Source organism: Ostrinia furnacalis, unplaced genomic scaffold, assembly GCF_004193835.3.
Source record: "Ostrinia furnacalis isolate ACB-3 unplaced genomic scaffold, ASM419383v2 OfSCF3544, whole genome shotgun sequence".
NCBI lineage: Eukaryota > Metazoa > Arthropoda > Insecta > Lepidoptera > Crambidae > Ostrinia > Ostrinia furnacalis.
The window spans coordinates 786,231-808,451 of NW_021133783.1; the positions used below are offsets into that span (position 1 = coordinate 786,231).

The 22,221-nt window shown below is 38.1% G+C and overlaps 2 protein-coding genes across 3 annotated transcripts; one reads left to right on the forward strand and one right to left on the reverse strand.

The window, feature by feature from the left end:
* Positions 1 to 6,969: 6,969 nt before the first annotated feature.
* RpL35A (ribosomal protein L35A) lies at positions 6,970 to 10,179 on the reverse strand. 2 transcript variants are annotated; one of them, XM_028311721.1, is made up of 4 exons: positions 10,071 to 10,179; positions 9,637 to 9,863; positions 8,801 to 9,031; positions 6,970 to 7,040 (listed from the first exon to the last, which is right to left on the reverse strand). In XM_028311721.1, the coding sequence occupies exons 2-4, from the start codon at positions 9,859 to 9,861 to the stop codon at positions 7,017 to 7,019; spliced, it is 480 nt and encodes a 159-aa protein (XP_028167522.1). In that variant the 5' UTR covers positions 9,862 to 9,863; positions 10,071 to 10,179; the 3' UTR covers positions 6,970 to 7,016. The 2 variants fall into 2 exon arrangements, with proteins under 2 accessions (XP_028167522.1, XP_028167523.1); XM_028311722.1 differs by lacking the exon at positions 10,071 to 10,179 and adding an exon at positions 10,022 to 10,046.
* Positions 10,180 to 11,305: 1,126 nt separating this feature from the next.
* P58IPK (dnaJ homolog subfamily C member P58IPK) lies at positions 11,306 to 21,692 on the forward strand. The gene is made up of 9 exons (XM_028311715.1): positions 11,306 to 11,599; positions 11,692 to 11,802; positions 12,299 to 12,393; positions 12,903 to 13,007; positions 16,423 to 16,623; positions 17,394 to 17,519; positions 18,073 to 18,297; positions 20,274 to 20,391; positions 21,526 to 21,692. Exons 1-9 carry the CDS (start codon positions 11,521 to 11,523, stop codon positions 21,660 to 21,662), a joined length of 1,197 nt encoding a protein of 398 aa, XP_028167516.1. The 5' UTR covers positions 11,306 to 11,520; the 3' UTR covers positions 21,663 to 21,692.
* The last annotated feature ends 529 nt before the right edge of the window (positions 21,693 to 22,221 follow it).

Consider the following 22,221-nt stretch of genomic DNA (forward strand, 5'->3'; position numbering starts at 1 on the left):
CGAGTTACCAGTCTTGACAAAAAGCCGGACGGTTCAGAAAAGTCCATACAATCGTAATCGAAACATTATCCTCCCTACACAACAATCCATTTTCTAGATGACTTGCTCAAATTATTTTCTAGGAGACAAAATAAATGTTCCATGACACAGAAGATGTCGTGTAAGTTTTCCTACGTCTGGAAATGCGAACAACTTGATGGTGGAAAAAACAACGCACCTACCATCTAAATATCTGCGCCACGCCGACACTATTTAGATATTATTGATCGATTATACGCCGTGTAACTATGCACTACTCTAGGATAAATAAAAATGTGAGTGTATGTCTACCTGCGGGACTGGTATTAATTCCGCTGTGCTTAAGCTATCGGAACGAGCAATGAAAGCCGGCGCTACCCAAGCATCATGGCGTTCATGGCACATTAGCGATAGGGCGAGAAATGCAGCGACGAGCCGTGACACTCCAACTTTCCACAAAACATAACGTTTAGACAAGAATGTTGTCGATCTTAGAATCCGACAATAGAACTTATTTTTAATTATTTTTTTATTCATATTCTGCGCTTACGTACAAAATCGTTTTGAACAATTTGTATGCCTTTTTTTTATGTGACAGGAGGCAAACGAGCAGACGGATCACCTGATGGTAAGTGATTACCGTCGCCCATAGACACCCGCAGTCTGCCTGTCTACGGCTTCTGCTCGTGTAATCTCACGCAACCAACTCTGTTTAATATACACATCAACTTCTGTCGTTCCTTGTTTGATGTAACTTATTCTATATGTATAAAGTTCAGAACCCGTTGGTTTAATTCGTCGTTTTGTAAATATTTAATCTGTTAGCGACAATATACCGACATTATGTCAGAAAACTTTACAGACATTTGTCCCAGTTCACAGCGATACAATAGGCCTGTAAGACTGACTGTTTCAGGTGCGATCAATATCCCGATAACTGGGTATCGGTGTCAGGGTGACCTATTAAGGCTAGGGCCCGAAGCCCGATGCATTCTTAATACGAGTATGTAGTTATCGTGCTTTTGTATGTAGGGGGTAATTAACCCAGTTGCTTCCCGAAGCAAAAGGTAGGAGATGACGATTGTGGTGAGTTATGTGGCCACCTCAGATCATAGAGGTAGATGAAGTTAGTTTTGCATATTATTATAATATTAGTGTAGATTCAATACGAAGAACAATTTCTCAATGTGTTTTCTTTGGGTTCTACGAGTATCCAAAATAATGTTGCTTTTAAACTTTCACTGTAACTTTCATTTGCCCGGTAGGCTTTTATGTAAATAAGAACTTAGTTGAGCATTTTATATGGTTTGACGTTATTTCGGACTTTCAACAGCTTAGAAACAATATTGTTACGTTGGAAGCTTTAAAAACTAAATGGAGAAAGTTTTTGAATTATTTATCAAGAACTAGAAAGTTTTGAAATTCTGGAAGTTTAGTAAAACCTTTTTATAATTTCTAAATTATCTTCTTATATTTTCTTATAAAAGTTTTACCGTAAGTAAACTTGCCTTAATTCATTTTTTATTTTTATATTTAATTACATTTAAATATTACGTACTATCAAATTACCTATCTATTCGTTGATCCCGAATAACTACCTACTTAACTGAAACCTTATAGTAGTACACAGGCTCTAACACGCTCTATAGATTCCTTTATTAACTCTTGTATTTTAATGTAAGTACCTTTACATCTGACAAACATTGAATGTGTCCGTTATCATTACAGCCTCGACGTGAAAACTGTCAGGCGCGGAACAAAGCGCATCGCTGTCAAGCACTTGTCGTCGGGCGGTCGGTAGGTAGGCGCAATATACACGGAGCTACGGCAATCTTGCCATAAGTTTCCGCACCGTTTCAGGAAAACAGGAAAAGTTAGCTTACTTTCAATCACACTAATGTTTAATCTATACTAATTATTATAAATGCGAAAGTAACTCTATCTGTCTGTCTGTCTCACTTTCACGCCTAAACCACTGAACCGATTTTGATGAAATTTGGCAGGGAGGTAGTTTGAGTCCCGGGAAAACTAGTAGAAAATAGTTTAGGACATCTTTGACTCTGTACGAGTTACTTACATGCCTATAGGTACTTTTATAGTTTTGTTGGTGTAGCGTTCATTAAAAGAACGTTGAAATGATAAACACTGAATTTCAGCCTATTCAGAATTAATATTTATTTGCGAAGTTTCCTCTAAAATTAGGTTGCGAAGCGTACGCAGCGGCAGCGTTTTCAATACGTTTCGTTAGCAGTGCCAATCAAATCTGTAGACATCAAAAATGCTACGTCTGCGTCTCGCTTTAGTTACGAGCACATTGTGCTCCGCTCGGAACTTGATTTGATACGAGTGTACATCCAGCTGATGTGTTTACAGCTTTGAGGAGCCGTAACCAAATTGACGGACAGAATTTACTCATCTCTAAGGTTTACAAACTGAAATTTCTTTTTATATTTCTTTCAAGATAAAATCTTCAGAATTGAATATGAGTCTACGTTAGTACTATGTCTGTGACCTGTGCCTGGAGTGGCTTTGAGGATGCCTTTAAAGGAATCCGCGTACTAAAACAAAAGATTCTAATATTTTCTAAGTCTGTAGTAACTATAAGTGGTATTCTTTTAGTCTCGAAATCTCGTTAGAGATAGTGAAACAAAAATTGGCTGTAATCATATTTTTGTGTGTAATCAGTAGAGATGAAACGGATATCCGGTAACTATCCGGTAGGCCGGATATCCGGCCTAAATTTACTATCCGGCCGGATACCGGATAGTAACTCACTATCCGGCCGGATACCGGATATTAAAAAACTACGACAATTTTCTATTAATAAAATGAAATACATTAATCTTTGAGGTAAATATCAATAAAATGGCTTATAATAATGACGGTTTTTGTTTAAAGTCCAAAAAGTTACAAAAGCCATATTAAGGTCTTTCAAAAAACTAATTTCTCTTTCTGGGCTATTCACTCTAATGACGAATACATAAATAGTAAATATCTGTTAGTGTCGAAATATTGCCAAATAAAAAAGGCGATCTTTTTTTCACTGATGGTTTGATGACATGATGCATGCAGTTCAGTCAGATTACGCAACATTAATTTTCGCTATTCAATCACGCACGATAGCAACCGAAATCGCCCGTTGATCTGCCCCCTAGACAAGTGGCAAAATCTGACATTCTATTCGGACGGATTCGATTTTCGAAAAGTGTGACTAGTCTACTAATACCCACTGATCGCCTTCGAAGCACTTGTGCGGCGCTAAACTCGTCACGACATGCAACGAGACAATGGGCCAACTATCCGGCCGCCGGATATCCGGCTATCCGGCCTAGCAGCTGGCCGGATATCCGGTATCCGGTATCCGGCCAAACAACTATCCGTTTCATCTCTAGTAATCAGTGTTCAAAGATGTGGTTACGAAACCGTCACCAAATGAATTCTTACTCGTACAATTGCTACCTTGCGACAGAGTTAATCAAAATTAGGCCCTTAAAAGATTAAGGTACATGGTTTACCTAGGATTGACTTGCGTCGTAGCCATATAATCTAAACTTTCTGTTTGTCTTTTCTCCATCGAATGCGATTCATAATCTCGAGTGTAGGTAACAAAACAACTAGTTAACTAGGTAGGTACCTAAGTATTCCTTTTAGAAACAATAATTACCCATTTACCGTCAATCTATGATGTATCTTCAGGTAAACGGATGTTTATGATCACGAACTTGCATCACCTCAATCATGCCGTGATGCAACGCGCCCTATGACTACGTCCACATAATAGCGCGTATTATGGCCAATCCATTTTGATACGGACACACTTTTCATTGTACATCTTAATACGGGACATTTTCCTGGTATTTTCCACTCGAAGATTTTCCACGGGTAAATCAGTGTTGTTTGAAAGTTTACAAGTGCAAAGTGAACGGGACACTTTTCATTGCACAAAGTTTTTGATTGACCATTAAAATAGTGGATGCATTTCATTAGAAGTTAGCATGAATCTTGAAACATGATTTTTCGTTTGCACTTATTTTAATTACAATACTTAACCATCATTTCTTTTTGTTTTACTTTTTCTTGTAGGTAAGTACCTAACTTAAAAACCTCGGCTTTACATTTTACTTAAAATTCCCCTGGAAATGTCAAGAAAGAATCATTTCCTACGCAGCGTCCCTCACAACTTACGAAACAAAAGACTCCCACTCACCGCTAAGGACTTCATTAAACTGTCCCGCTAGGCTGTCCCGCGCTCTCGACCTTGCACTAGACTTAAGGGTTGCGGCGAGCTAATTGGCGTAGAAGCACGGGCATTGTCCCGCAAATATCACAAAAGGTCAACTGGTGCATTGTGGCCGTCTTTGTTTCTTTTATTTTTACAACTGCGATGTAGTCTTTGAGCTAAACGATGCTTATCCACTCGTAAGTGTAGGAACATCAAGCTAACATGGTAACATCTTATGTCCTAGTTGTAATAAATGTGATTTTACAACAAATGTTTACCAATTGTCTGGTGACAAAACAGTGGAGGAACATTACCAAAGTTTTCCAATCCGATGTTGAAATCCTCCTGACGATCCTCTTCTGAGACACGTTTTAAACTAAAACTGTGCTATCAATTCCATTAAAATTAATGTAAATTAAGTAGTGCCTCAATTTCAGTAGTAAATAAACCTACAATCCATTTTATTATTCCTATCTTTTCTCGAGGAGATAAGTATTACAAGCGTCTGGGAAAAGATTTGTTGTCTTTGTCAGGTAAAATGGCTACAATGGATTTGTTTCAAAGAGAACAATGCGCATTTTCTCTAAGTTTTCTAACTGATACAAGATACCAAACCATAAGATAGAATCCAGTTTTTATCTAAGATGACATTTTAAAATTAAGTTAAACTGGAAGGGAATTGCTGGCTCCAAACTTAGGACACTAATTAATTTTTCTATTTGTATGTGTCGTGCAGAGGTAACTAGGGTTAATGCTGGGACGTGTAAAAGTATACTTTTTAAAAGCCTACTTGCATAATGAGAATTAGTTTTACAAATTTTTATGCGTCTTAAGATCAAATTGTTACTAACCGAATAATGGACTGCATTGTCTGAGAATACCTAATTGATTTTTTTCTTTATTAATTATTTTTTGTCTGTACCTACTGTACTAGTACCTAGGTACACAGTGTGTACTACACACACACATGATTATCTAAAGTCTAAAGGAAAACTTCTAACCTAGGTTTCGTCTCCAGCTAAGCTTCCTGGAACTTCGTCGTTGGCTGGTCTTAATGCAGCCAAAGTAGGAACTTCCGGAGACTCTTCAAATTCATAAGATTTTAAAAATATAACACAATGTAACCTACTTTTTGCCGCAAACCAGTATACTAAAAGATAGGTCCTACATACATACCCACATATTACCAATTCTATTTTATTAACGTACCACCTAGGTACTTATTTAACTAGCTAAATGACCTAGCTACTTATCTACAATACGAACGACAAGTACCTACCTAAGTACAATCGAACATAAAAAATATGCAGGACAACAAAATTATTTTTGTATGACACCTGTTATTATGATGGACGTTTTAGTGTAACAGGTACTAGATACGAGTATATACTTAGTTAGTTCACCGGTGTACTATGCTGGAGGTCTGGAGTTCGAGCTACGCTCGAGTAGGTAGCTACCTACGAGTATTTTTACTTTTTAAAGTAGGTAATCTCAGCCGTTGCCGCAGAATACAAATTCTTATTCTTATTTGTGTGCATGAACATAATAATTATTTTGTGGTCTGAGCTAGGTACCTACCCCCTACTAAAATCATACTTAATATTTTTTTGTGATCACATTACTGGGTACCTACGTCCTACGCCCATAAAACTTGACTTTGACAAGCCTGGCTAAAGTAAACCTGTTTATCTCGCTGCCTGTACCACTTGGTCAAAACCCACTCGCTCTATTTTGGTTCGGCTGAGCGATGGGACAGGGGCACAACAACACAACATCCGTCACCAATTGCCAAGATGGCCGCTGGAGCACTTGATTTATTGCCGGACGACGTTTTAAGAAGTGCGCAATACATACACGGTATGCGCGAGATCAATGCGCGTAGGAGCGTAGGTACTAACCTACTATGGGTGATCTTTCAATCAATCAATTTTATGCTTCCGCCCAGGCACTAATTTATTTGACCCAGCTTTATGCCTAGCAAACTAGCTACTAGAGGTATCAAAAGGATAAGATTTCAATTCTTTTAAAATCACTTAAATAATATTATGTGGGTATGTTAAAGTTTTCCACTTTAGACATTTACAACATTATGGAAGTTTGTAGTTATTCAAAAACGTGTGAAACGCCTGTGAAACAGTTTATAGCAATTAGCGTCTCGTGTTATAGTCGAAAGAAAAAAATTCAGGCGTTTTAAAATCAAGAGAAAATTAATTTTTTGTTACCTCCCTATATCATAACCCAAGCAAAATTTTTCAAATATACAGTACAAAATATGTAGATAATTGCCTATTTCTTGCCAGCCTAAACATAATTCCATGAAACTTTATTCTACCAATTAGGTAGCTCAGATTAATCGAGTATTCTTCATATGAACTTTTATGTAACTTCTGTTTGTGATTGACCAAATCCATTTCCATAAAGGTTTAGGTGTACCTCTATACAAAATCAAAGTAAGTATCTATTAGTAAGCCCTCTAAGGCACTTAAACACGTCCCAAATGTAGCTTCAAGTAGCTTGCCCTACCACCATCAGTACAAAAAGAAACAATGCGGTAATTTAGCTTTGTCTAATCTTTTGTGCTGGTGGCAACAAAAGTTAACTTCTTTCTTAACCCAATCCTATCATCCATCCCCCTTAGGTTCCACACTTATTTAGCTTTTTGTTTACTAGTTTTGACTACCTAATATCATTCATAACTCAGGCAAGGATTTGAATAGAAAGTTCAAAAGATTTTTTTGGAGATTTTTATTATTTTATGCTTAAAAATAACAGGTTCTTAGATCCTGGAAGGATACAGCATCTGCAACAAACAAAATAACAGGATTAGTATGGAAAAATAAACATAAAATCCCAATTGACAAGTCAGGATTAATCAGTATAATGTTGTCCACATTAAATTCAGGTTTCAAATGTCTAAGCATCATTTTAACCCTACAAGGCTCAATTTTTTTTTAGTGCGCGACAAAAATATATTGGTTGTAATTAGTGATGAGAAGATAGGAAAAACTTATAAAAATAAAAATAAAATCATATTGTACTGAAAAATCAACTTTTTATTTTAGTTCCACATACGGTACCCTGAGCCTTAACTATAACTTTTGGTATTAATAATTAAAATTATTATTCTTAATAAAATGAAATAACTATTATCTATTTAACTTTTTTATATATTACAATTTATAATAAACATAATCATATGAATAATATCATAAATTTGTTATTTTTTATTGATGAAAAGATCTAAAACAATAATTAGTTATAATATTTATTTAGGAAAAGTTCTACGTGACATTTGAGATAAGAGCGTTTTACTTTGCAACCGGGATATTTGCATCGTTGTCTTTTTTCACCCCAAATAGGAAATGCTCAAACCAATCACGTCTGACATCACGAGGAGGTAGTATTGATGTACTTGGCTCCATGTCACCCAAAGGGCGATGGACCGTGCTATACTCGGAGTTTCCCTGCGTGATCGAATCAGAAATGAGGAGATCCGTAGGAGAACCAGAGTGACTGACATAGCCCGCAGAATCGCTAAATTCAAGTGGCAGTGGGCGGGGCACATAGCTCGTAGAGCTGATGGCCACTGGGGCAGGAAAGTTCTTGAGTGGCGACCATGAGCCGGTAGACGAAGCGTGGGTAGCCTCCCACTAGGTGGACCGACGATCTGGTGAAGGTCGCGGGAGGTACCTGGATGCGAGCGGCACAGGACCGGTCTTCGTGGAAATTCTTGGGGGAGGTCTTTGTCCAGTAGTGTAGTCCAGAGTGTAAAAAGTTTTGGATGGACTGATTTTTTTCGATGTCATCATCACTTCCACATCACTCCCAGAATGAATATTTAAGAAACCCTCAATTTCTCAATTACGCAATCTTCTTCGCGACATTATCTGCAATAAAATCAAAATATTCATATGGTAAGTTTTCGTAAGTACGTAAGTAAAAACGGACACTAAAGCTCAACGTACCGTATGTGGAACTACAATAAAAATGTGATTTACTAATACGTTTACTATTGTAATAAAAAATACAACTTACCTCTGCAAAATATACACTTCTTTATAACACAGAGTATTTTTTTTCTAATCAAAACTGTTCAATAACTATTTTTTATTTATTTTTGAATTCAGTCAAACGACTAACTTGTCACTTTCATTCAAATTTCACACTTAGTGCACTACAACCAAAACACGAACGACATCTTTAGGTAAAACTTCGTATTACTACATTGCTAAATGTCATTAGCTTCTAATAAGATGCAAAAGATGTCGCTACTAATAGTTTTATAGCTATAGGAACGATTAAAGTCGGTGTTCCACAAATGGAACTGGGTGCCTTGTAGGGTTAAAATCAATGAATCACACATGTCTAAACCAAATGTTATTGTTAAAGAAAAGCTGGATACATGTTATTTTTATGAACTGGTGTACACTATCTGTCATGAGTGATGGCAATGAGCTATCACAATTTGGAATTTATAAAACAGCTTTATAGCTTTTTTCCAGAAGTGTCATTGTGATTTCATCAAAAAAGAAAATCCAAGCACAAACAAACAATACTGACCACTCGTATCCTATGTCCCATAGCGTGAGCGGGCAGGTTGGACTTGAAGCGGGCACGCACACTGCCGGAGTTGCCATGGGGACGGGTCACCTTGCCCCAGATGGCGCGCAGCTTGGTCTTCTTGCCGCGGGGGCCACCAGCGATGGGTGTCCTCTTCTTGGCACGGTACACGTACACACAACGCTTGCCGGCGTAGAAGTTGGCATCGTCACGGTCGCGGGCTCCCTCAACCTGGAAGTTAACGGATTAGGTAGAATTAATAAGAGACTCGGGTGATCTTGTTAAATCTAATATTACTGGAAGATCAGTAACAGTTTGTCAACACTGAGTTCAGGTTTCAAATGTCTAAGCATCATTTAGAAATTCTAATGAATTACCAAGGTTTATAACAGTTTAGTGATGATACTGTGAATGTATGATGAATCAATTGAATTCAATAACAGTTTAGGAATTGTATTTGACATAGGCCATCTGCTTACTTCTAGCATTACCAAACCCTAATTGATTTTATAAATACTTTTAAATTTGCAGATCACTATTGTTTTGTTTTGACACTATAACAATCAAGTGCAGTTTCAATTAAAACTGTTTATGTGCTCTTTATAATTAGTAATAACTTGTTTAATTTATACTCTTCACTTGGTAACAACTAAAATGTTTAACAAACAGTTCACAACAAAGGTAATGTACCATCTAAAATAATAGTATCTGTTTTGGATAGAGAATCACTTCAGAATATAAACTTCTATTTACTTGCTCACTTTTCAGGTTAGGTGTCATGCTGAAGCCAGAGGACGACAATGTTTGTCCCATTATTGGAGGTTATGATGCAGTACCTTGAGAAGAGCTGTGTTTTCGTGCTGGTTGCGCAGACCGCGCTTGTAGCCTGTGAACACGGCCTTGGCGTAGAGCCTGCCGTGGCGAGGTTTGGATGAAACTTTGCGCACAGCCTTCGGGGGCTCTGCGGGTGCCGCTGGGGCAGCCTTTACGGCCTTTTCTTTAGGGGCCTTAGTTTTGGGCGCCTTGGCCTTAGGCGCACTAGTTGCTGGCGCGTCTGCCATCCCTAAAACACCAGACAAAAGTTACCAACTGCAACACCGAGAGGTTATGTTGACATCCAACCAATGAAGTAATCTCAAAATATCCCGATGGCAATCGTCAATCCAGATTTTCAGTTTGCACAGGTAGATTTAGGAGAGTTTACACAACACAATTTAGTACCTATTTATTGATTTTTATCAAGAATTTACAAAAATATCATTGAACTAACCGGATTTTATTTCCTACGAGAAAATGAAAGAACGGATTTTAATGTTGCCAGCAACTGTTTTAAAATTTCTACCAACAACAAAAAACTACCGTGCTACCAAAAAACAATACTTCATCATAAATCGCACACTGACCTCTATTTATACATACTGGACAGGCTGTCTCATTCAAATTAAAAAGCATTATAATCAAGTTGTTATACTTTTTGAGCCCCGATTGCGGTAACTTTTAACGTTTCCAATCCAGACGCGCTTCTGATTCTACGATACGATTGGTCAAAACAGCTGACGTACGCTGTTGAACGACCAATCGTATCGCAGAATCGAGAAGCGTGTCTGGATTGGAGACGTTAAAAATTACCGTAATCGGGGCTCTGGACCCCGATTACGCTAATTTTTAATGTCTTCAATTCACTTGCGTGTCATCTCCAGTCTACACTCCAGTCACGCTCCATTTTCATTTAGCTGATGTGCTGTTGGGTATCGCGGTAAAGTTCAAGCGCAAACAAAGACGAAACAACGGATTCATCCACTTCCAAACTCTATATTATCTTCTTATCTTTTTAAACTAAAATTATTAAAACACAGCTAATTATTCGTGATACGTTTGACTTGCGTGTGAGAAAAAGTAGCATTCTGTAAGCCTTTAGTACTCAAAGGCGCAGTTGTGCTCCGTTTACGTCACAAGTTCGTTTCATCTAGCTGTCAAAACGACACCGCGATACGGATTTGTCAATACAGCTGATGTTCGTTCGTCATCCAGTTGCATAGCAGTTGAATATTTTAAGCGCAATCGGGGCCCTCGCAAATTTTAAACTACAATTTGACTAGACGACGAACGAATATCACAAATTCGTATTGCGGTGTCGCGGGTCTCTTTGTTTGCGCGTGAATTGTGAACTATTCCGCGATACTGAAATTTACCTCAGCTGGAATGAAAAACGGAGCGCAACTGGTGAAGAAGCGCCAAATATGAATTGGAGACATTAAAAATTAGCGCAATCGGGGCTCAGAATTGGTACTTGCGCAGTTTATTTAAATCTACTACTACAAATGTCTGTAACAAAAATGGTAACATTTGTTCCAACTGTCAATGTCATTCATTATTCGATTCGTTCAGAAATATCGAATTTATGAGCTCATGGTAAAAAAATGTAAATGATAAGGAGGGTAGTCAGATTTATTTTATTCTTTTTAAATTATCAATACAGTCAATAAACTTTAATTTTGTAAGTAATTCTTGAAATTAGTTTAATTTATTATTTTTTTGATATTTTGGTCAGATGTAAAACTTAAAAAAGTAATGTTGTCTGATTTGGACCAATCAGAGAAAACCACGAAAAGAGACGAAGGAAAAATGGGTTGTCGCACTGTCAAATAATTAGTTTGTATTGAAATACAATTGCTGCCAATTTGTGCTAAGGACTGTTGTAAAATAATTGTAATAAAATAATGGACTACTTAGTGAATATCAACTGGAACAAAATCACACCATGCCTTGTTTTATTAGTACTAGAAATAGTGTTAGAATGTGGGTACCTTTTGACGGGTTTAACCTAATTTATTGTGGTTTTCTTGGTGTTTTCTGTGTGGATGGTAATGTTGTGACCTGGTGTGGTACAGTTTCAGAGTGCGCGACGCCGGCGGAGGTGAACAAACACCTGGAACTCGGGCGAGACTTCCTGGCGCGGGGACAGCTCTCTGACGCGCTCACGCACTATCACGCAGCCGTCGGTAAGTTCGGCAACCTTCACCCTGCTACAAATAGAGCATGAACTAACCTGGACCAGTGTCAAGGTCGAGTCGGTTCTGGTCACTAGTTTACAGGTTAAACAGAATTTTAGGTCGAGAGTGTAGGATACATTGTTTACTATTCTTATTGTGCAATTTTTAAAGTTTCGAAGGTCTTATAAACACAACGAACATAGTTTTGTAAAAGTACAAATCATAAATTATTAACTCTTTGTCATCTACATTTAATTTTTTTTATTAAATCATAATAAATTAAACAAATTAGTGTACTTAAAAAGTTTACTTCTCAATTAATTCATTACCACCAAACCTATTATTATCATAACTATCACCAAGTGCCAATAAAAGTTTTTCATTGTATTACTGTGTACCTACTCAGAGATAAGTAAGTTATACTGATAAAGTGTTATTAAAGTACATAACTACCTACCAACCCAAATATAGTGAGTTTATCTGATGCAATATGTTTGTCCTCCAGAGGGCGACCCCCACAACTACCTCACATACTTCAAGCGTGGTACCGTGTACTACGCACTGGGCAAAGCTAAATTTGCCTTGCAAGACTTTACAAAGGTAAGCTATATTAAAAAAAACTAATCATCTTCAATAATTAAACTTTGTTGTTTTTCATCAATACCTACTCATAAATTATGTTATTTATTTTTTACTATCTTAAAATTTAAAGGCAGGTATTTCTTTTATCAATTTAAAGTGTCATTTTGCTGATTATCTATTTACCCACATAATTTTGGAAAATATTTTGTGGATAGATTAATAATTATTTAGTTACTAGCTTTCCGCCCGCGGCTTCGCCCGCGTGGAATTTTGTCTGTCACAGAAAAACTTTATCGCGCGCGTCCCTGTTTCAAAAACCGGGATAAAAACTATCCTATGTTCTTTCCCGGGACTCAAACTATCTCTATGCCAAATTTCATCAAAATCGGTTGCGAGGTTTAAGCGGGAAAGCGTAACAGACAGACAGACAGACAGACAGACAGAGTTACTTTCGCATTTATAATATTAGTTGGGATTGCTCCAATAAGTCACACCTTAGTGTAACTAAAATGATTTTGTAATGTCAGGTGTTGGAGCTGAAGCCAGACTTCACGTCGGCGCGGCATCAGCGCGCCAACGTCTACCTCAAGCTAGCACAGTACAGGGAAGCCAAGGAAGACTTTCTACATGTTGTAAGTATTCCATTGTTTATCTCAAACTATTTTTGATTGTGCATATCTTGGAACTAACAACAGAGTGAAGAAAGTTCCAACATATTGACAGTTAATTATTTGTAAATAATTGATTTAGGCATGCCAAAGAATTCAAACATACTGTCAGAGAATAAGTAACATTACAGTGTTAAAGATATTACAATGTCGAGCATCCTTATCAGAATTCAATATGTTCCACAGAAATTTCTTTGTAATAATTTCATGCACCATTGCAACATTTGTTGAATACATCAAACGGCAATCATGCCATACATTGAATAAAGTGTGTGACTAATCTATGTTTATGTTATTGCTGTGTGTTGCAATTGCATTTACTTCGCTCTGTGCATGTTAATTGTGATGTCTCCGCCTTGGAGACGTAAATAAAAGTTGTTTCTATTTGAAGATACTGTCTTTTATTTTCGATTAAACACAGAGCTTACAAGATTGCCTATCGCCATTTTGTCTGGCGTATCAAGAAGAAAGAATCTCGGATACACATCCTGAATAATGCTTTTAAACTAGCTACGTTTGGATACGCGCTTATAATAACAAATTAAATACCGATATAAAATAACGATACATAACATATACTCCCCTCTTACAATTCCAATCAGTACTTATAAATCTAACTTAACAGGAGGTCTCCGGACTCTCTGTGAACGGACTACAGGAACTGGAGAATTGCCTGGTACATTTTTATCCTTAGTTACATTTGTTGGGGAATGAATATTATCACTATTTAACTTTAAATCTTCTACAGTTCTACCCGAGGAAACAATTGGAGATGCCTGAATTGTTTTCTCGTTTACAGGAATTGAAACATTTTCTGAAATAATACTAGACTCTTTTTCACTATTAAAGTTATCATTACATTTAATTAAAGGTAAAGTTTGAGAATCTATGGAATCATTAATATCTTTACTTTCTGAAGGTACAGAACGAATAATCTGATTTAAGTGTCTTTTCCAAATTAAACCTTCATTTAAAACTTTACACAAGTATGTTCTCTTTCCTAATACCTCATCGATAACACATTTAGTAAAAACTTTCTTATTAGGGTTTCTGTAATCTCTACAATAAACATATTCCCCTTCCTCAAACGATTCCTCTCTTCTACTTAAGTTCCCTTCCTTGTACATACAATTACTTTCCTCCTTGCCGCTTATGTTCTTGTATACCTTGTTGACTGCTCTGTGGTTGCTCGCGATTGCTGACTCCTTGTTTAGCGCCACTTCGAGTAACTCCTTCAGGGACTTTTGTGAATCCTCCTCACAAAGTCTATCCTGCACAGGCCCTGGCCTCAGACCTGTCACCAGTTTATATTTGACAATGGCTTCCATGCTGCTGGCTGGAAAATTGCAATCTGTCGATGCCTCACGAATTCGAGAATAGAATTTCGCCACACTCTCGCCGTCATCTTGTCGAAGCCTATCGAACTCAATCACCTTTCTGTAGTGAGAGATGCGAGGTTTAAAGCGAAGTTTGAGTGCATCTTCGATTTGCTTGTAGGTTTTGGTAGATGGTAAATCTGGGTGCAGAACGTTCTTCAATGTTTTGTAGACTTCTTCATGCAAACTTACAAGTAAAGATGCCACTTTTCTTTCTTCAGGGATAGCATTTGCTTCGAAATATTGCTCCATGCGTTCCAAGAAACATGCTATGTCCTCACCCTCCTCGTAGGGTTTCAAGTTGTGGCCTATGCCGCCTTGGCCGCCGATAAATGTTTTGCTCGTCGCCATATTTGTGATGTCTCCGCCTTGGAGACGTAAATAAAAGTTGTTTCTATTTGAAGATACTGTCTTTTATTTTCGATTAAACACAGAGCTTACAAGATTGCCTATCGCCATTTTGTCTGGCGTATCAAGAAGAAAGAATCTCGGATACACATCCTGAATAATGCTTTTAAACTAGCTACGTTTGGATACGCGCTTATAATAACAAATTAAATACCGATATAAAATAACGATACATAACATTAATACTTGACTAATGGTATTTCAATAACTTTGTAGTATTTAATTAGTTCGTACAACTTTATTTGAACAAAATTAAAATAAGTGACAGTATTTTTTTGTAATTCCAAGTCAAAAACACTTGAAAAAGTTGATAGCTGGCATTTACATAACATTATGTCAAGATTGTTTTTTTATTGTTTAGTAGATAACAAACAATACAATGTTAGCTTATCAATTCAGTGTTATTAATGTTGCATGTTACATAAAACATTTAACTTCCGTTTGCTTACATGGAATATGATCCATAATGGCATAGAAACATACTGACTGATTATCAATATTTCAAACTGAAATACTTTATTTGTATTTATGTATAAAAATGTTTATATTATTTTTATTGAAATAATCATCCATGGAGACATGTTTACCTGTATGTAGAACATAGTCATTGTCATGCTATGATGTCACGGTAAGATAAAGACTGCTGAATATGAATAGTTCGTTAAATGCCTTTATGTTTAAATAACTGAGTAAAATGTAAATGGAGTAACAATAATCTACTTAAGTGATTAATTTCAAGCTATTAATTTATTTTCAGGCATTTTGAGCTAGAGAACCACTGTTAAAGTTTTCTTTAGGTATGGAGTATGCCTTGCAACTATGTACTTTGAATGGTAGTTCGATTATTATTTTTTCTTACTACCCTATATTGCCAAGTTTTAAGACTAATTAGGTGTCTGGATTTATGTGAAAGTTAAGCAAAATTAAGTTACAACATACTTCAACAGGTTTGAAAGTACGGTCGATTGCCTCACTGAGTTGCACCACTCTTGCTCTCACCACATCTAATTTATTCTCTACTTAATGAGAGATTGAGCTCAGGATGTCTGCAATGAAATCTGCAAATAGAGGTTGTGATTACTTTGTTCCCTAATGGCTAAAAAGAATTGAGCTCAGAAGGTCCCCAACTAATGAGTGCTATCGTTTTAGCGCTCACCAGTTAGCGCCACTGTAGAGTAAGGTCCTGTCACTTGCTAGTAGCGAAGACAGTGGCGCCAACTTAATCTTATATATATAAAAGAAAGTCGTGTTAGTTACTCCACTTATAACTCAAGAACGGCTGAACCGATTTAGCTGAAAATTGTCAGAGAGGTAGTTTAGAGCCAGGAGAAGGACATAGGATACTTTTTATCCCGTTCGACAGCATTCCCGTGTGACTTGACATGAAACGTCAGTCATTTTTTCCAATTAAAAAAAAAGTCTGCTTATTTATTGCCATTAAGGCGGAACAAAGTTCGCCGGGTCAGCTAGTATATAATAAAAAAAAATCTTTATTAAGCAAGACAGATTTACAAAAAACGGAATGACAGTCTTAAGCTAATTACATGCTATGGTGGATTGTGAAATAGCTTAGAATGTGACGTCGACTTTTCCAGACATACGCGGACCCGTACAACGAGGAGGCGGTGAACAATTACCACCGCGTGGACGAGTTCGCGGAGGAGCTGCGCCTGGCGGAGGCCTACTACCGCGGCGGGGACTTCCGCGCCGCCGCCGACCTCGCCACCAGGCTGCTGGAGCTGTCGCCATGGTCGGCGCAGCTGCGCCAGCTTAGGGCGGAGTGCTACATTGCGCTGGTGAGTCCAGTCTTTGTATTGCTGATTAGTAACAGAATGTACCGAATCTGAATGATACAGCATTTATTTATTTATTCATGAATAGAACGGTAGTACCAATTACATTATTCAAACAAGACGTAACAAAGTTCAGAATAACATTTAAGTACTTATAAACAATTTAACTTAATTTAGGAAAAGTACATAAATCAGATGCGACTATTTTCACAGTAACCCAAACATTCTGCTAGTAACGTACTTCTACCCCTCTGCAAATACGTCACATTTTGGGTTTTAGTCCAGGAAACGATTGAGAGCACTTAATGTACGTGGTATAATTGATTTCGATCTTGAAATCGTGCGAAACGGAGGAACAGCAAACAATGCATGTTTAGTTTGAGTAATAATGATATGAAAATGAAAAATATTTATTCAGTTTTAGCCAATATTTTGACCCTTTCTACCTACTTATGAGCATAATAATATTATGTTGTAAACCAATATTTAGTGCCCTCTATTTACTTATCAGCAACTCTTTGTAAAGCGCTATCTATGGTTCATCTTCCTTTCTTATTTAACTACCAGGTGTCGGAACAAACTAATTCATACAATGAATCATAGATGGCGCTACATCTGTGCGTGCTGCTTTTTATCAATCGGTCCGCAACACTGTACCTACTGCGTATGAAAATACAAATACCAACAATATACCGTCTCCAAAGATTTTCTTTTCTAGTCCATAGTCGAAGATTGTGTTAATTCTACTGATACTTAAATGTATGTGTTTGCAGAACGACCTGTTCTCGGCGGTGTCGGACATCCGCTCGGTGAACCGGCTGCAGCAGGACTCCACGGACGGCTACCACCGCCTCGCCACGCTGCTCTACCGCCTCGGCCACGTCAGCGACGCGCTCAAGGTATGTACGAGGCCACACATAAATGTCGCTTAAAATGTTGAAATATAATTTCATTTAATTCCATTATTCAACCGAATTACAAAAAGGAGATTTTCGAGTGATTTCTTTTTAATGTTTCTAAGAATATTATAGTCTCTTTAACCTCTCGTGATAAGCTAAATATGTTTGTATTTTAAGTAAGTTCACCACAATAGTCTTGTGGCGACGGAATTCAAATCAGCATTCCTGAGATATTAAAACTTGTATTATTTCTAATAGAGCACATCGCATTGTCCCTTTGTTATTCAAAGCTTGGCTATCATTTTAGCGATCACCAATGGGCGCCACTGTAAGGTAAGGTCACTGTAATTTTTCTAGTGGCGTAAATGAGATAGTGGCGCCAACTAGTGCGCTGCGCAACAAGCGCTGAGACGGTAGAAGAACTAGAAATAGAAGATGGCGCCACTGTGCCACCAATGGTGCCAATAAAAACGATAGCCTTCACTGACACCCAGATTTTGTGTCCAATTTATTCGTTCTATTTTACCCTAACCTGTAACTCACAATCCCTTAGGAAATCCGCGAGTGTCTAAAACTAGACCCGGAGCACAAGAAGTGCTTCCCGTTCTACAAGAAGATCAAGAAAGTGGACAAGTACCTGCTGGACTGCGAGCAACTCAGCGAGGCGCGCGACTTCGCCGGCTGCATCGCCAGCGCTAACAAGGTGCTGAAGGCCGAGGATGACGTCACGCTCGTCGTGTTCGAGGCCAGGAAGTGGCTGTGCAGCTGTTCCGTCAAGGTGAGCGATAGATACATTCCTCCCAAGCCCAACTCGAGCAACATGTCTCAAAATACATACAGGGTGGAAACGATAAGTGATCTCACTCGATTATTTCTAAACTATACAAGATATCAATAAACTAGTTACTGATGAAAGTGCTTCATGAGCTCTTTATCTATATCTCACATAATAATAGGTCACAGAATAAACTGGATCTATCCGAAAATTCAATGCTTCCAGCTTTTTTTTTTTCAATATCTTGTATAGTTTAGAAATAATCGAGTTAGATCCATTAACGTTTCCACCCTATATAGTTGTCCAACACTGAACCGTCCCAGCTACGACATTGTTTTCCACAACCATAATGACATTTATATGCGCTACTATCAATGCTGGGTTATTAGTTCTGATTTTTGCCACTTGACATGTTAATGATGATGTTAATTAAGTATTTTTTCCATATAATTAACTGTTTTTAAATTATTTCTTTAGTAATTCTCTTCTTGGTTCTATCGTTTTCTAAAACGTTGCGCTCTAGTAATTCGTCGGGTATTGTTTCGAATAATCTAGATCTAGATAGTCATATCTAATCAGCACTTAAAGATATAATATTTGATTATTTCAATTTATTATATCCGACATAAAAGGCATAAAATAAGCTTATTAATTACCCTATTGAGTTGTTGATGTATGTATGGCTTATATTATATTTTTTTATTAATTTATCTGTTTATCGGTATATAGTTTGTGTGCAAAATTCAGACTTCTATAACTCAGGATGGGAAATGTAGGCCAAGTTCTTCATTTGTCTCTGTTAAATTAGAGAAGGTCGTCCTCCTTTAGTAGAGACTAAAGGTTCGGACAAACCAACGCGATCACAGCGCGATCAACCGGCGTGCAGCGATGGCGATCAATGCATTTAGGTCTGGTCGCTATCGCTGCACGCCGGCTGATCGCGCTGTGATCGCGTTGGTTTGTCCGAACCCTAAATTACCTAACGAGGATGATGGTACTCACTAGCAAGAGAGGGCAGTTTCTCTGGAAATTACAATATGAACTTATATACCTACTTTATACTCGTATTTCATTCTTATGTATCATGTCTAAAAAAATTTTCATTCACAACGAGGAAACTCTTGACCTGCCTGCCTGATAAAAAAGTAAAAAATCAAAGCTGGTGTAATGTGGGGACCGGGAGTCGGAAATAAAAGACGGTTCTCAGTGCGATGCGAGTATAATTTGTGTATCAATTTACACAACATCAGATTTATTTTATAGGTGCATAAAGTACAGGGTAGCGCGGACACTTACCACACTGGGTACGCCCGTACCTATGCGTCAAGCGTGTCGCTCTTCGTGCTCACTGACCTCTATTAACACTGGACAGGCTGTCTCACACAAATGACAGCTAATTTTGTGTGTCAATTTGAAGCGCCACCACGAGTGTCCCGAGAACTAATTTTGACGTACATTGTATGGAATTTAACCATAGGAGTGAGCGAGAAAGAACATTAATTTTAGTACCACGGACAATCGTATCAGCCTACAGCGCCAAAATGGCGAAACTCAAACGGGCACAAAAATATGACAGCAGCCAGTCCAGGGTGCATACAGGCCAGGGCTCGTGCTGAAACGATTGTAGAATTGCCCATTCATAAATTTAAAGCACATATCAAAAGCACCTTAATGAAAAAGGGCTACTATAAAGTTGATGATTATTATTATAAAAGATAAAAACGTTTGGAATGTTTAACTACCTAGCTCGCATCAATACTTATGACTATAATATTTTGTATATTTTAAAGACTGTAAACCCTTGAAAAGGAGGCTGACAATAGTGACCGAGTTTCTTGCGCTGCTTCTTCTCAGCACTGGCCCATTTATTGTCCCGAAGCAGTGGTAGGGTTAATATTGGGACGTGTAAAAGTGCTTTCTAAAAGCCTATTTGCAAAAATAAATGAATTTTATGAATTTTAAACAATGTGGTGTTCCAGGAGGAGTTATACACGGAGGCGCTGTCGGAGTGTGGTGCGGCGCTGGCGCTGCAGCGCGACGCGCGCGTGCTGTGCGACCGCGCCGACGCGCTGCTCGGCCTCGACATGTTCGACGACGGTGAGTCATGACATAACCATACCATACTTCACGAACTACCTCGTAGCGGAAACGTACAGTCGACAGCACATCAGATTATACATTTTTGTTGCAAAATATCACATTTCACAACTACGTGAGATCCCGCAGTGTACAGCTTGACGTGCTATCTTCTGTACATCAAAAATCACGTAGCATACTGTTTACTACAAAATCCGTTGATAAACGTGGGTGACAGGTCTCGTTTCAGTGAGTGGTGATGAGTGCAAATATTCTTTATCTATTGTATATGTTACGGTCAAAGTGATAAATGTGAAAATTATGAATAATCGCCGGTTATTATGAATAATTACCGCATGATTTGGTAAATGTGATTAATATGAGGTCATTTATGTGTGTATAAACAAAATGGGCGGCTTGGGGGTGCCCCAGGGCCCCCCCCCGCCGCACCTTAACCTATTTTTCACTTTAAATCAAAACATTATGTTATAGGCATCATGGAAAAGTTATATTATGCAAGAAACATTCCAAACTCATTATGCCAAATTATATTAATATATGATATCAAAACGTTCAAAAGTTTGGCTGTACACGAGCACGTACACAAGATGTTGTTCTTTTTTATGAAATTTGTTAGTACTAAAGTTGAATTATTAAACAATCACTGTTAAATGTGATTAATTTATCACTTTTACCGCGACTGTCGGTAATTATTCATAATAACCGGTTATTATTAATAATTTTCAATTTATCACATTAACCGTAACATATATATTATTTGCGTTTGCATTAACTAGCACCACTGCACTGGCAAGTGTTACGATCTTTTTTTATTGAAATAGGTACTTCTACAATAACTGCTCTATTATTTCGTTCACTCAAAACGTGGATCGACAACTTCATTAAGGTGGCAGAAAGGCGCTGGATGCATGCCGCTACCAACCGGTCATTATGGAAATCATTGAGGGAAAGCCAATGACTGAAATGATTATCATTATGACAACCTGAAATCACCTAGATAAATTCAACGAAGATTCGGCACACCCTTACATATTTTTCAGCTTCATGTTTTCATCCTTACATAAATGAAACATCGTCTTATAATTGTACTTGTGTAATTATATCGAATACTAAAAGTTGGTTGACATTTCGCAGCCATCCACGCGTACAAAGAGGCCCTCGAGCTGGAAGAGGGCCTGCAGCGCGCCAAGGACGGCATCTCGCGCGCTCAGAAGCTGCAGAAGCAGTCCGAGCAGCGCGACTACTACAAGATACTCAACGTTAAAAGGTAATTCATAAACAACCTCGTTATGCCAGGTTCTTTCCATCCTATAATTTCAATTTCATTGTAGTACACAAGGCCATAGCCCAAAGCGAGGCATGGTAGGCGCATAGCTCGCAGAGGTGTTGGCCGTTGGGGCAGAAAAGTTCTCGAGTGGCGACCACGGGCCGGAAGACGTGGCGTGGGCAGGCCTCCCGCTAGGTGGACTGACGATCTGGTAAAGGTCGCGGGAAGAACCTAGATGCGGGCAGCGCAGGACCCTTCATTATGGAAAACCGCGGGGAGGCTTTTGTCCAGCAGTGGACGTCATTTGGCTGAAACGACGACGACACCGAGGCCTCCCGCGCAGCCAAGTATCCAGAGTGATGCAGACCTCACCGTCTATCTAGACCATTGGTTCTAAAACTTATTTGAGACGCGCCCCCTTTCGACTATACAAAAAAAAAACCGCGCGCCCCCTCCTCTAGTCAGGATTATTTATTAGTCATATCGAGCAGTCTAGAATGCATTCTCTCAGTGGTCGCAGGTTTTTATACTTAAGTATACAGATGGCCCGCGCCCCTCTTTTA

Coding starts and splice junctions, on each gene's coding strand:
- RpL35A (XM_028311721.1), bottom strand. CDS start 9,861: ATGGCAGACGCGCCAGCAACTAGTGCGCCTAAGGCCAAGGCGCCCAAA. Junction 9,032..9,636: donor AAAACACAGCTCTTCTCAAG/GTACTGCATCAT, acceptor GTTAACTTCCAG/GTTGAGGGAGCCCGCGACCG. Junction 7,041..8,800: donor TGGGACATAGGATACGAGTG/GTCAGTATTGTT, acceptor TGTTTGTTGCAG/ATGCTGTATCCTTCCAGGAT.
- P58IPK (XM_028311715.1), top strand. CDS start 11,521: ATGGACTACTTAGTGAATATCAACTGGAACAAAATCACACCATGCCTT. Junction 11,803..12,298: donor GCACTATCACGCAGCCGTCG/GTAAGTTCGGCA, acceptor TTTGTCCTCCAG/AGGGCGACCCCCACAACTAC. Junction 18,298..20,273: donor TGTGCAGCTGTTCCGTCAAG/GTGAGCGATAGA, acceptor GTGGTGTTCCAG/GAGGAGTTATACACGGAGGC.